Source organism: Hypomesus nipponensis, chromosome 3 (assembly GCF_054491055.1).
Source record: "Hypomesus nipponensis isolate SF chromosome 3, ASM5449105v1, whole genome shotgun sequence".
Taxonomy (NCBI): domain Eukaryota; kingdom Metazoa; phylum Chordata; class Actinopteri; order Osmeriformes; family Osmeridae; genus Hypomesus; species Hypomesus nipponensis.
The window spans coordinates 16,200,001-16,214,249 of NC_140363.1; the positions used below are offsets into that span (position 1 = coordinate 16,200,001).

The 14,249-nt window shown below is 48.3% G+C and overlaps 3 protein-coding genes across 10 annotated transcripts in view; all 3 read left to right on the forward strand.

Annotated features, from left to right (window-relative positions):
- ppp1r13ba (protein phosphatase 1, regulatory subunit 13Ba) overlaps positions 1–5,162 on the forward strand; it is a 25,450-nt gene extending 20,288 nt beyond the window's left edge. For 3 of the 6 annotated variants that reach the window (XM_084679783.1, XM_084679827.1, XM_084679818.1), the window contains 8 exons: positions 222–304; positions 518–920; positions 1,049–1,836; positions 2,065–2,202; positions 2,455–2,588; positions 2,895–3,061; positions 3,327–3,526; positions 3,798–5,162. In XM_084679783.1, coding sequence (XP_084535909.1) covers positions 222–304; positions 518–920; positions 1,049–1,836; positions 2,065–2,202; positions 2,455–2,588; positions 2,895–3,061; positions 3,327–3,526; positions 3,798–3,839 — 1,955 coding nt within the window. In that variant the 3' untranslated portion in view covers positions 3,840–5,162. Of the gene's footprint in view, positions 1–221; positions 305–517; positions 921–1,048; positions 1,837–2,046; positions 2,203–2,454; positions 2,589–2,894; positions 3,062–3,326; positions 3,527–3,797 lie in introns of all 6 variants that reach the window. The other 3 variants (XM_084679791.1, XM_084679800.1, XM_084679810.1) reach the window with 1 other exon arrangement.
- Positions 5,163–5,756: 594 nt separating this feature from the next.
- Positions 5,757–8,743, forward strand: sdsl (serine dehydratase-like). Its single transcript, XM_084683283.1, has 7 exons — positions 5,757–5,983; positions 6,406–6,445; positions 6,594–6,733; positions 7,199–7,287; positions 7,506–7,733; positions 7,922–8,052; positions 8,221–8,743. Exons 1-7 carry the CDS (start codon positions 5,831–5,833, stop codon positions 8,409–8,411), a joined length of 972 nt encoding a protein of 323 aa, XP_084539409.1. The 5' UTR covers positions 5,757–5,830; the 3' UTR covers positions 8,412–8,743.
- Positions 8,744–11,431: 2,688 nt separating this feature from the next.
- The window catches only part of daam1a (dishevelled associated activator of morphogenesis 1a), a 35,409-nt gene continuing 32,591 nt past the window's right edge, over positions 11,432–14,249 (forward strand). For all 3 annotated transcript variants that reach the window (XM_084679856.1, XM_084679874.1, XM_084679883.1), the window contains exon 1: positions 11,432–11,485. The gene's annotated coding sequence lies outside the window, so the exon portion shown is untranslated. The remainder of the gene's footprint in view (positions 11,486–14,249) is intronic.

Below are 14,249 nucleotides of genomic sequence, written 5' to 3' on the forward strand. Positions count from 1 at the left end.
AGGGAGGGAGGGAGGGAGGGAGGGAGGGAGGGAGGGAGGGAAAGTGTAAGAGAGAGAGAGAAACACGTTAACACACTCATCCTTCAACCTTCATTATGTATCACAGAACACGCTGTCTGCTGTCTTTCTCTGTCTTTCTCTGTTTGTATATCTCTCTCTACCTTAACCCTTTTTCCTTACCTCTGTGTGTAATCCACCCCTCCCTCCCTGTCTGGTTGTAGCTACCGACGCAGCTTGGCCCGGCCTCAGTAAGAGCGTGTCGTCTTTCCAGCCCTCTGATTGGAGGAACACCAGTCCGGATCAGGTAAGACGGCGAACCCTGCTGCATCAGGATCTCTGGGAAAAGCCTTCTGTACAGATTTCCATTTTTCTGGAACATGCCTGAAAGTGAACGTAACTTGAGATTTTTAAGTGATTGTCCTGAAATAACTCAAGTAAAAGCCCTGGCGCTGCGAGCAGAATACATATCTTACTTTTTATTTGCTTCTGCCTCTGCCTCACCCACCCCTCTTCTTAGATGGACTCAAGTAAGCTCTCCATGTCCAGACCCCCACCCAGCTATGGCACCTACCCCAGCACAGGACATCCCTCCATGGGCTCGTCCACCAGCTCTCTGCCCCGCTCTGCCCCTGCCACCCTGGCCTGGCAGAGACCCGGGACATCCTCCACATCTCAGCAGATCCAGCAGCGCATATCCATACCCCCCAGCCCCACGCCCTCCTCGCAGCCCCAGGGGGAGAGGCCGGACCCCCCCTTGGCAGTGGCAGTGCGTCCCTACGTCCCAGACAAGGCCTCCAGGCCCCAGTCCCCCAGGAAGGGACCAGCCACCATGAACTCCAGCTCCATCTACCACATGTACCTGCAGCAGCCGGCCACCAAGAACTATGGCTCTCTCAGCAACAGGAGCACTGTCAAAGCAGGTAACTTCGCTTCTTCAGAGACGGTGTTATTGGCAAGCCGTATGTCAACATGGATACGTTTTAAGGTGCATTTCCTCAAACTTGTTTAACTTTGAATCTGGCTCTGCTTTCCCCTGCTTTTTCCCTAGTGTATGGTAAACCAGTGCTGCCCTGCAGTTCCACCTCCCCCTCCCCTGTGCCCTTCCAACAGGGGGCGCTGTCTCCAGGCGGGGGGACGGGAGGAGAAGACGTGGTAGACAGGGAGGGGGGCGACAGTTCACTGCCCCCGCCAAGTGTACACAACATCCCCCGCCCCCTCAGCCCCACCAAGCTCACCCCCGTCGCCCACTCCCCCCTCCGTTACCAGAGCGACGCTGACCTGGAGGTCCTGAGGCGTCGCCTTGCCAACGCACCCCGCCCGCTCAAGAAGCGCAGCTCCATCACAGAGCCAGAGGGCCCGGCCGGACCCAACATCCAGAAGCTTCTGTACCAGCGCTTCAACACCTTGGCAGGGGGCATGGAGGCAGGCAGTGCCACTCCCTTCTACCAGCCTGCCTTCCTGGGCACAGGGCTGGCAGGAGGCCTGGTAGAGGTGGAGAATAACAACACAGCCAATGTTTCCCTTCTCGAGTCTGCTTCCCTGGTTGTGTCTTCGGCAGAGATTCCCAACTCTGACATCCGCCTGTCCCCCCCCACCCCTGCAGACAAGCAGAGGATCTCCCCCATCCCCTCCCCTTCCCCCTCCCCTCCTGGCCAATCCGCTTCCTGCACGGCCACGCCCCAGCACAGTCCCCCGGCCTCTGATAGGCTGGAGGATCAGAACAACAACACCCAGGCTGGGTCCAAGTCTCCTGGCTCCTCCCCCAGCCCAGAGACCACCCAACCACAGCAGAGAAACCCCTCCCCTCGGACCATGACACCCATGACACTGCCCAAGGTCAGTCTGCCACTAGCGTCACAAATACTATTAAAGAACAGAGTTACTTCAGTAATATACACACACTGTGTATATATAATATACACTGCTGTAATATACAGTGCATGGTTCCTTAATCATTACATTAATTTACCAAACAACAACATGCAATGACATTAAAAGCGCACCACTGAGTTGAAAGGTTTGGGTAAAATACAATCCTTTTTGCAGGCTTGTGTGTGTGTTCAGGTGAAGCGTACCAACCTGAAGAAGCCCGAGTCAGAGAGGACGGGTCACGGCCTGAGGGTGAAGTTCAATCCCCTGGCTCTTCTCCTGGACGCCTCTCTGGAGGGAGAGTTCGACCTGGTCCAGAGGATCATCTACGAGGTGGGACACCAAAACACCAAACCTGCTTAAAAACCCACACAGACACGTCTATAGACACGTCTATGCGGAAACAAGGTTTCTGGTTCGATTCCCGGCTGTGCAAAATGATGTTGTGTCCTTGGGCAAGGCACTTCACCCTACTTGCCTCAGGGGGAATGTCCCTGTACTTACTGTAAGTCGCTCTGGATAAGAGCGTCTGCTAAATGACTACATGTAAATGTGATGAGTCTTCTCCTCCGCTCCTCTCGGCAGGTGGTGAACCCCAGCACGGCTAACGACGAGGGGATCACTCCGCTCCACAACGCTGTGTGTGCAGGGCACCACCACATCGTCAAGTTCCTGCTTGACTTCGGGGTCAATGTTAATGCTGCGGACAGTGACGGATGGTAAGACGGTTTGACCTGTGCGTCGCTTTGGATAAAGGCATCTGCTAAATGAATATATGACGTTATTATTAAGATCAAGTAGCTAATCATGCTATCCTATGCTAACCCCTACCACTCATCTGGACCTCACCTCTAGCACATCTGTGGTATCACGGTGTAAATTGTTCTGAAGAAATTAGTAATCAGTCGCTTTTTCATTCATTCAGTAACTAATTAAGCCGTTCCTCTCTTCGTTTATCTTTATTTAAAATCTGTCCATCTACTCATCATTTCTCTCTCTTGCTATCCCTCCCTCCTTCCACCCAGGACTCCTCTCCACTGTGCAGCCTCCTGTAACAGTGTTCACCTGTGTAAGCTCCTGGTGGAGTCTGGGGCGGCCATCTTTGCCACCACCATCAGTGACGTGGAGACGGCTGCGGACAAGTGTGAGGAGATGGAGGACGGATACGCTCAGTGCTCCCAGTTCCTCTACGGTACGTAGCGCTGCTAGTCCTCCCTTCTATAGAACCTTAGTCATGCTACCTAGAGTCTACATGCCCTGAGATATCTTCCAGAACCTTCCTACTACTAGCCCAAAGGTACACTACCTGCTGAGCCGCCACGGCTCCTCCTCTCCTCTCTTCCTCATGCTGTCTTTCCTCCTCCTTCTACACTTCCTCTCCTCTCTTCCTTATACTCTCTTTCCTCCTTCTACACTTCCTCCCCTCTCTTCCTCCCTTTTCAACTCTGGGACTGCAGGTGTGCAGGAGAAGCTGGGTGTGATGAACAAGGGCTCGGTCTACGCTCTGTGGAACTACGAGGCCCAGAGTCCCGACGAGCTCTCCTTCCACGAGGGGGACGCCATCACCATCCTGCGTCGTCGTGACGACACGGAGACGGAGTGGTGGTGGGCTCGGCTACATGAGCACGAGGGCTACGTGCCTCGCAACCTGTTGGGGGTGAGTTAACATGAAAAACTGGCGCTGGGATGGGTTTAGACAAACCTGGCAACCTGCCGGGGGTGTTTCTGCAGGAACCTGGCACCCTTCAGGTGGTAAATGTACACAAATCTGGCAACATGAATCTCACAGGCTCTTGCTCGATCGCACACACTTGTCAACTTCCTCAACAACAACAAAAAGATCGTGAAATCTTGAACTTGAATGACCTGGCAACAAGCTAAATTGATGTAATCTGATATAAACCTCTACCCGTCCCTGTGTTTCCCAGCTCTACCCCAGGATCAAGCCCAGACAGCGCTCCCTGGCTTAGCTCCCAGCCTCCTGAGCCTGAGGAGGAGCGAGCGAGCGAGCGCCTGGGCTGTGTCGCCGAGAGGAGCGTGCACGTGAACAGTGTTGCTGAAGGGACAGTGCACGTTGTCTGCAGTGGATGGCTGTGCACGCAGAAGAAGAGGGGACGCGGTTGTGGTGGAGGAACAGAGAGAAAGGATCTCATGTGGTCAGAGGCAGGCTCATGAGTAGTCGCTTACCAAAGAAGAAAGAGACTGTACCAAGCCAGACAGCTAGCTCGAGATTCTCTCTCCCCCTCAAGGCTGATATCTTATCGATGTCTTATCGATTCAAACACTGTTTTATTTCTATTTTTTTAAGCTCGAACGCCCCCCCCCCCCCACCCCCCACCCCCATCCCTCCATGAGAACAAGGCCTAAACTCTTATCTGTGTGACTAGCAGATGTGTGAATGTGACGTCGAAGAAGGCGCAGAGGAGAAGAGAGAGGAGTCAGTCGGGATGTTATGAATGTTTGCCTGGTTCTGGATTTTTGTGCTTCTGCTAACTCCCAGCTTCTGCTAACTCATAGGGTCAATATTGCTCCACCGGTATCTTAGACGTCATGTATGGCTTGACAGCATTGGCTTGCCATGATAGGAGTTGGCATGAACACAAGTCTGGAGACGAGCCATGTGAGAAGAGTTGCCAAGCAGCTGGAAGCTCCTCTGGACATCCTCAGAGGAGCATGGCAAATAGAGAATGTATTTGGACATGTAAGGAAGGAGAAAAGGGCCTTAGCAGGTTGATACTGAAGGACTTAGAAGGCTTGAGATGCAGGTAAAGAAACGATAAGAGGATGAGAGATGTTGAAATTGTTGTTGAAATGTTCTTGAAACCAAAGAGCTGTGTTGTGATAGATGGGCAGGGAGAAGATGTCGTGGGAAAAGACGAGCGGTGTGGTCTTCCACAAGTGTCCTATCTATCCTGATAACTGTATGAGTGTTGCACCGGCAGCCAATCACAGATAACTATACTTGCTTGATAAGCCAACCATATGACTCCTTGATGGGTCTTCAGAGTTTGTATTCATATTGAGTTGAGATGTTTAAGACATGCACCACAGACATACATTTGTAAATTGTATTATTACTTATAATTCATATTCTTATTTTTGTGTCCAGGTGTTGTCTATTTAATATGCACAACAACAGATATTCAGACTCAGTGATGTTTTGTTGACAGATTTGCTGAAGGTTGAGTGCTATACCATCCACTGTATAAGATGGGTCATGTGACATACAGATACAACTTATGCAACATGTAATGTAAATGTAAACAAATACATTCAGTAGAATGGGAAGAAAACACGTGTGTGCTTTATTTTTAATAACACATTTAATGATCTTGTATTTTAGGGAACATTTGGTGATGATTTATTCTGATTCACACATGCTCAAATGTTCATTTGTGTTTTGTGGCTCGGTGACAATAGGCCTGTGATGTTGTAATGTGGTATTAAGATCACTGTTATTAACGGATTTATGCACACGCGGTTGGAGATCAGACCATACTAAGATGTTTATAATCAAGTTATAAATCCATCCCCACACGAGGAGGAATTTTATACACAGAGAGTTTAATTTCCTTCTGGACTTTGAGTTGTTGTTAATGGAGAGGTGCGGAAGTTCAGAAGGGCATTTTAGTTACAAGACTGACGACAACTGGTAAGTGACTGCAAGTTATGCAGATCTCGGACGTCATTAGCTAAATCAACAACAAAAATATTTTTGTGTTTTCCTCAGCAATGGAATGTTAATCCATGCTGACAGCAGCGTGAGAGGCTCCGTGCCTTGAGCTAGTTTGCACGTCGCACCGCCCAGTAAAACGAACCTGCGACATTGTATCGAAAAAGTGATCATTTTCACAGATGTGCATTGAATGTGACACACAAACAGTTAACCGTTTCAGTCGCCGGCGGAGACTGCTAGCCTGCAGTCGTGACTGGAGCTTTCTGTACCTCTCAGGGCTGAACAATGGCAAGCCCCGGTGTTTACCACGTCAACACTCCGCTCCTGGAGAGCATAGACATGTCCAGGAGAGCTGGTACTGCAGTCTACCTAAAGATGGAAAATTCCCAACCCTCCGGATCGTTCAAGATTCGTGGTATCGGTCACCTATGTCAGAAGGTACAGCACTGTCAGATGCTGCGTTAAAAACTCAATATTGACCTGTATAAAATTACAAAACAGAGCTACTTGAACCACATTGGGCTTCTGTAATCATGAGTGGCTCCAAAATGAAAATGTGGGCTACATTTATAACGTATTAGATGCTGAGGATAGGAAATGGACGTCCTGATTTAACTGAGTTTTTTTTACATCTCCTTTCAAATGTGGCCTACAGTACCTCCTACTGTAGAGTAAGGGAAATGCGGTTAATCTGTTGGCTGAAATACGAGATGAGAAAAAGACGCCTCCTTGCCCATTAGTGTGTGATTAGTTATGTATACCTTACTACCCTATCTTTTAATACATACTCATTAGTAAGCATTACATCGACTTATCCTGTATTAGACTCCGATCAAAAGAATGACTCTTTCCTCACTCAGTTAGCAGGACCAGGATCTAAAGGAGTGGTCTGTTCTTCAGGTAACCTACATCCGTGACAAAAACAGTAATTAACTCATACTGTAGATCATCAACAGCAAAGCTTCTGTAATTTTGTCATTTGCAATAGTAGTGCAGAAAAAACTTGAAAGGATGATACCGAGTCTCAGTGCTGTACATTGATGTTCAGGTGGCAATGCTGGCATGGCGACTGCCTATGTGGCTAGAAAACTCAATATCCCAGCAATCATCATTGTTCCCTCCTCCTCACCGGAGTTGGTTGTGCAGAAGCTCAGGGACCAGGGAGCCACTGTGAGGGTGGTGGGCAAGGTAAGAGTGCCCGTACTTGGTGAGGACTAAACTGTACTGCACTTGATCTACTCTTCTTATCTGTTCTCCTATCTCCTCTCTTGTGAAAAAAAGGTTTAGAAAAAAAGTTTTGAAAGGCTGAAAACATATTTACAAAAAAATGTTTCGAAGGGTGGAACAAATATTTTCGAAAAAAGTTTAGAAAGGTGGAACAAACATAATTTTGGGAAAAAAGTTTTGAAAAACCGATTTAAACATGTTGTATCGTGTTGTGTGTGGAGAAAAAAAAAAAGTTTCGAAAGGTTGAACAAATATTTTCGATAAAAGGTTTCAAAAAAATGATTTAAACTTGTTAAAACACAAGAGTTGTGTTGCAGTTTTCCATCATGTGACAGAGTTCCATACCTATACAAATCTACCTTCTAGTTTGGACAGACCAGAGTTGGTACAGATAAGCAGGACCCCTGTGTGGTTGTGTGTCTGCAGGTGTGGGATGATGCCAACATGGAAGCCATGCGTCTGACCCAGACAGACGGTCTCACCTACGTGCCTCCATTTGACCACCCTCTACTTTGGTGAGACAGAGACTAGGCATGGGACAAAGTCTCCACTTTGTCACACAGTTCGGTGGTAGTTCAGAGAGCTTGGCTTCTGATGCTCTCGGATCCAATTGAACAACTAGAACAGACCTTCTAACCCTGACCCTAAATCATGTGTAGCTGAAACCGCTTATAGTTTGTTTAATTATCTGTAACTTAACTGTTAAAGTTAAACCTCTTTCCTTCTCCATCAGGCAGGGCCATGCCAGTGTTATCCGGGAGATCCGGGCCTGCCTGCCAGTGAAGCCTGGGGCTGTAGTAGTGTCTGTGGGTGGAGGGGGGCTCCTCTGTGGGGTGGTGGAGGGGATGAGGGAGGTGGGCTGGGGCTCTGTGCCCATCCTCGCCATGGAGACAGAGGGAGCTCACTGTTTCAATGCAGCAGTGAAGACTGGGAGGATAGTTACCCTGCCTGACATCACCAGGTAAGAAAACAGCATTCTGGAGTCACAGTTGAAAGGCATGCCAAGGAAGCTAAATCAAGCTTACCTCAAGTACTACACATGCCATGTCAAGAAAATAAAAAGTGAAATATGTCAAGTATGATATGAGATTGTATGTATCACCAGCAAGATGTGTATCATATTTTACTATAACCTGGTTGTGTTCCCAGTGAGGCCAAGTGTTTAGGAGCTAAGACTGTGTGTCAGCGGGCCTTTGATTATAGCCAAGAGGAGAACTGCCCCATCATCTCAGAGCTGGTGTCAGACAAGCAGGCCCTGGAGGCTGTGGAGACCTTCCTGGGTGAGGACCTCTCAGGGCTAATATAACCTCCTCGCTGAGGTAACACCACTAGCCATCTATGGTGCAGAGGTGAAGCCAGTAGTTATAGCTATCTGGTCATTTTAATCCTCAGCAAACTTTACAACTTTATGCCATGAATGTTGATGTTGTTTTCCCTTGTGTGCCCAGACGAGGAGCGTGTTTTGGTTGAGCTGGCGTGCGGAGCGTCGTTGGCGGCGCTTTACAGCGGGCTTATCCAGAAGCTGCAGGGTGAAGGCCGCCTGCCTCGCCCTCTCGGCCCCCTGGTGGTCATTGTGTGCGGCGGCAGCAGCGTCAACATGTCCCAGCTGCAGCATCTCAAAAAGATCCTGCACACTTAAGCTCTGAATGGACGGGTTCAGTTCCAACACCTACTGTAGACCACGTACCGCTGACACCAAGTGGAAACACTTAAAACCTTTACACCAGCCTTTTTTCCCACATACAACACCTAGAGCCTGAACTACTTCCACATTCACATACTTCTCAAATTCTAACCCTTAACCTGGACTCGGACCACTTCTACTTCCTTGCAAGAACAATGTAACCCTTGACCCTGACCTAGAAATGCCAATACTTGACCCTTGGCTCTGGCTCTATGTGGGATTAGCTTCTCAGTTGTCCAAGACACATTCTTTGTAACTTTGTGTTGAAATAAAATTCTGTGAAAATTGGTGGTTGTAGTTACTGACTTTGACCAGTAGGTGGCAGCTTCATAAATCTCAGCAGACGCCAGTGAACTGCTAAGTCTACCAGAGACATCCTATGAATGCCTCTCTCCTGACATCATTGTGCTTGTGTCAGCGAAGAGAAAACATAATAATCTTGTCTATCCACTGTTAGTGTGTTACCAGATCAACATACTCCACAATCTATTCCTGTGGGTCATTATCTGTGTTATTTCAACACAGCTTATTGTCTCACCTTAGTGAAACAACAAACTTAACTGTCGTCAGCAACAACAAAGCTGTGTGATAACCTTGATCACTTATGATCAACTGGCTTCAGATAACCTAGATAACTTATGATCAACTGGCTTCAAGTACAATCACTGTTCATCATGGCTTAGTTTGGTTTATCAGGATATCTCTTCTCTTTTCTGGACATCTCTCTCTAACCATCAACCTGGACGTCAGGAGTGTGTTTCCAAAGACCAGTGCACAATCTGTGTGTTCCCAAGATTCTTTACGCAGCTTGTGGTGCAGTTGGAATGTGTGCTATAGTTGAGGGATAATTGGCTTATCTAGAGTAAACACACAGTAGTAAAACACTCTATATTGAACCAACAGACCAACCACTAATTTACTGCAAATTATCACTGTGGTGCAGTGTTGATCAGACCATGTGAGATGCACCCATGTTTGTTTATTCAGAGTTATGATGTGCTTGAACTGAAGGCCAATGCCTTGCTGGGGAAGGGGATGCTGTGGACTGGAGCTGAGGCTGGGGTTGAGGCTGGGGCTGCTAGCAGGACTGGGGCCGAGGCTGGGGTTGAGGCTGGGGCCAGGGCTGGGGCTAGTAGGCAGACTGAGGATGGGGCTGGTAGCTGGATGATCCATCTAATCTCTAATTTCTTTAAAGTGATGTTTAATGACCATTTAATGATCCACTAATCCTTCTACCATAGAGGGGAGTCTGGAGCAATCTCTGGACTCATCCCTCCCTCTTCTGCTGCTAAATACCCCCGCCCCCCCCCCTCCCCTCCCCTCCCCTCCCCTCCCCTCCCCTCCCCTCCCCTCCCCTCCCCTCCCCTCCCCCCCCCGCCATCCACATCTCCGGCATCACCCCCCGCCCCTCCACCCCATCTCGAGCTAATCTCCAATCACAACCATTAGACGATGGATCTAAGAACCCTGAGTCTTTCTCCCTCTTATCTCCTCCTTTTAGTCTTTCTCTCATCAGATAAAGGGAGATGAAAGGCAAAGGACCCTCATACTACCTTGACGACATCAACTCTCCTCCTCCTGTCTGTGGTGTAGACCCGCCCAGGTCCTCCCCAGGACTTCATCCTCCCAGGTCATCCTTTGATCAGTCCAGAGATGGAGCCACTTGGGTCATACTCCCACCGTAGACAGTAATAGAGGTTGGAACATTGTACGATTTGATTTCCTCTCTTCTCTCCTCTCACCTCCTTTCCTCCTCTCTCCTCCTCTCTTCTACCCCTCCTTTCCACACCTCCTATTGATCTACAACCCTGTATTACAGCAGCTTTTATCTCCCCCCGTCTCTAAGCCATGGGACAAGAACCAGACCAGGAAAGTTTAAATATTTACCCACCACCAATGCTCCCTTGCCAGCCTACAGAATCCTGTCTGTTTATGCAACAGACTAACACGGGGCGTTTGTAAACTCACTCCTGCCTCACTCCTGTATGTGAAGGACTCTAATATCTCACTGCACGAAAGGCATAGCTGGATCCCTTGCCACCCATACTGCCAGGACTTGAACCCAAAATGTCGGCCCAGCACTTCTGAGGTCTGTAAAGACCTGTCCATGTTGACATTCGTTCTCCTGTCATTGACATATTAAACACCAAAGATAATCCACGAGGATTGAATGCACTGGGCTATGCTTGCGTTCATAAATCTGAGTGTTTGAACTATATCTTCGCCCATATAAATATCTATGGTGGTACCCTCCCCCCTCCCCCCTTCCCCCTCCCCCAACCCCCAACCAACCTTCCAATACAACCCACACCAAGCAGAGAAGAAAACCTTTCAAGCTAAAATCTCGATCTATGTGCTGCCAAACTGGGTGTAATCCTGTGGGCCTAGTGGGTATGATGGCCAGCTGCCGGCATGGCTGTAATACCAGCACACATCCCCATGTCACCACCACTCCCATCTAATCCCCTGTAATTCTGTCTGTGCCCTGTTTTTGGTTGAATCCACCCAGCCGACCTGCACCTCCCCCTCCTCTGCTCTCAGACTAGGCTGGGTGAGGTCAGTGTCCAGTGCCGGACTGAGGCATACTGAATATTGTCAAGGCGCTGCATCGGATGTGTTCAATGACTACTGTTGTACTTGTTGTTAATGTTGTTGTCTGTTGTAAAGTGATTTTTAAAGAAACTGTTGACAGGTTATTTTCTCTTATAGGCTAGTCTTCTTTGCTCTGATCCTCTGCTGTACTCTAGTCTATAATCTCGAAGTCTGTCATAATCTTTCTTTATTTGACCACTCAGACTGGTTTTAACTGTGGTCACTGCTGCTACAGATGCAACTCCTCTGAAACTACACTTCCCATGAAAACGTGCGCGTCTTTCTACTGGGTCAGTGTTTGCAGCGGCGCTGACACCAGCCAAAACGATGATGTCACCCGCCACACAGCCCAATCACTACAGCCCAGCTCCACTCCCCATTCACCCTTTACCGTGAAAGACCGACTGGACGGGCGGTGCGATGGATTTGTTTACAAGGTAACGCAGAATTTACCGTTATAAATTCGTTATGACGATAATTATTTGGGTATGCAACACATAGGTCTATCGTTTTTCGGTGAAATAGTTTGCCGTAGTCTTGTGAATAATGTAAAAGACGATGATCGCTGTTGTAACCTACTACATTATGGGTGGGACGACATCAAGATGCAAATCATTTTCATATGAAGAATAGCCGAATTTTTCTAAATGGAAATTATCTGTTTGTTTAATTCGAACGGCAGTCTCGAGCACGGTTAAAAGGTAATTCGATCTGATTGGTAGCATGTGAAGAATGAAGGCCTCGCGTCTTTTTTTGTTGTTCGTGTTCGGGCTGTGTAGTCGATGAGAAGCCTAGAATCTGTCTGCGGGTTTGCGAGGCCGGGTGCTGGGATAGGGTGTGCAGCAAAAGTTTGACTTGCTACTGTTTCTAATGCATTTAGTATGTGGAACGGGTACATCGTTTAACAGTTATTATACCTACTAACAGATAATCACCGTCATCAGACAGCTATCCGCCTGTCCAGACCAGGTGTTTGAATTAGCCCACATTAGAGCTCGCTTTCAGGTAACTTTAACCTGCAGCCAGGGCAGAACGGCATTGAACCCGGATGTCCCGCTCACCAAGACCAACAAACCAACCAACGTTGGATAATTATTTTTGGTTTCAGGATGACAGTATCACGAGACAACGTAGACTTTACTACCACAACACCAGTTTGGTTCCACCCAACTCCCTTCCGCTAACTAACCCCAGTACCAACCTGTCTTGTCTTTGTGAAATATGACGGGCGTTTTTCTGGCTTACGCAGACACGCATGCCTCAGCATCTCAATCATTGACATAACCCAGCTGTGTGTGAGAAAGAGTGAGAGAGAGAGTTTGTGAGAGAGAGAGAGAGTAACCTATGTAAGTGTCATCTCAGCAGCACCTTAGATACTGTGTGTACTGGGCATGGGTCCAAGAAGGGTTTATAGATTGGGGACCATAACCCTCTCCCTTGGTACTGTGGTGTGTGTGATGCAGGGTAGATGTGGAGGAGTGTTTGAGTGGGTGGTGGGTATGGGTAGGTACTTGTTAGCCTGTATCCCAGGGTATTGGCGCAGCTCATTAATGAGTGTGTGTAGCTGTGTAGCTGCACCACGCATAGTGGAACTCCAAGAGAAGTCTTCAATTAGAGCAGTGAGGTCAGGGTGGTGCTAGGGAGGCAGGGAGCTGCTCGCTAGCTGTGCCAGGGAACGTCAGGCCATGCCAGAGACCTGATACTGAGGTCTGCTACCACCACAACACACACTGTTGACATTAACAGACAGCGTCTGTCTGATGATCAGTTTCACTGTGGGTCTCTCTGCTCCCGAGCTGTATATCGTTTCTATTGTTCTGTCATTCTATCTCTGTTCTGTAACTGTCTGTCTGTCTCTGTCTGTCTGCCTGCTGTCTGCCTGCCTGCATGTCTCTGTTTTAATTCTACAGCCATAACATGAAGCCCCAGATGGCAATCGACAACTTATCTCGATGAATCCAAACATTGTGTTTTGCTTTCAGCTGTGTTGCAGTTTCAGACTGTGACGATGTGAAGTGATTTCTGTGTGTGTGTGTGTGTGTGTGTGCACCCCCACAGTACATGTCATTGTGTGTGTGTGTGCCTGACTTGCATATTTGCCTGTGGTGTAGACAGGTGTTGCATGATTCTACTGGGTTGGTCACACAAACACGCCCTTCGCTGGCCAGCCGACGCAGGAGAATGTGGGAGGCGTTCTGCCCATGGTTCAACACCCTGACATGGCCTTCCCACTCGGCTTCCCCCGGCTTCATCTACCCTGATCCCCACAAGTGCACGGGGTGCATACGGCTTAAGGATTGATTTGGGATGGGATCAGAGTCCTTGGCCCTGCCACCCATGCCTCCAGCCCATGGCCTTGCCCCAGCCCCCAGCCCTCCAGTCCAGCCTCAACTTTGTCTCAAACCCAGTCCAAGCCGCAACAATAGGCTGGTGGGGTTGTTTGGACGTCCCTATTCTGTGTGTGTGTGTGCTTCAGTGAGACAGGACAATGGTGGGACTCTGTGTTATTCTCTCCCAGGCCCAGCCTAGAGTCAGCCTATCTGCCCTCTGCTGCCTGGCTGGGCCGAAGTCCCCCCACTGCCCAACACACACACACATACACACACCATTTCCACCAATCTTTAAAACATGGGTGCAAAGTTGGTGTGATTGGGTCTACCTGTGATCACTTGTGGTGTGGGTCAAGAGATGGTTATACTCGTCTATAGATAAGGCTCTGCCTTTGAGAGGACACAGGTCTTGTGCTTTATGCTGAATATCCTTTTCACTACCGTGTCATAGAAAATGTGTGACAGTGATATAACCACTCAATTGTTACCAGTTCTAACATTCTTCCCCGGAAGAAACGAGAAGCAGATGAAAATTTAAGATTTGGCAGGAACCCTAATGTTAAAAAGCTTCTCTCAGGTCACACTTTTCAAATCAAATCAAATGTTATTTGCATAGCCCTTTTTCCAAGCAATGTCACATATGGCTTCACAGACACCCATAGAACTTGACCCTAAACCAACCTAAAACCCTCAAAGAAGACAAGAAAAACTCGTAAAGAAGTCTTGGGAGGAGGAATTCAGTGAGGAATCCTTTGCTCCAGGGACGGTTAGTGATACAGAGAGGTGCAGACCATATGCTGAATATAAGAAACACTTTTATTGACAGGCAATGTCCCTAAATGTGTTAAATTGTAGTTGTGCCCTAGGTCAA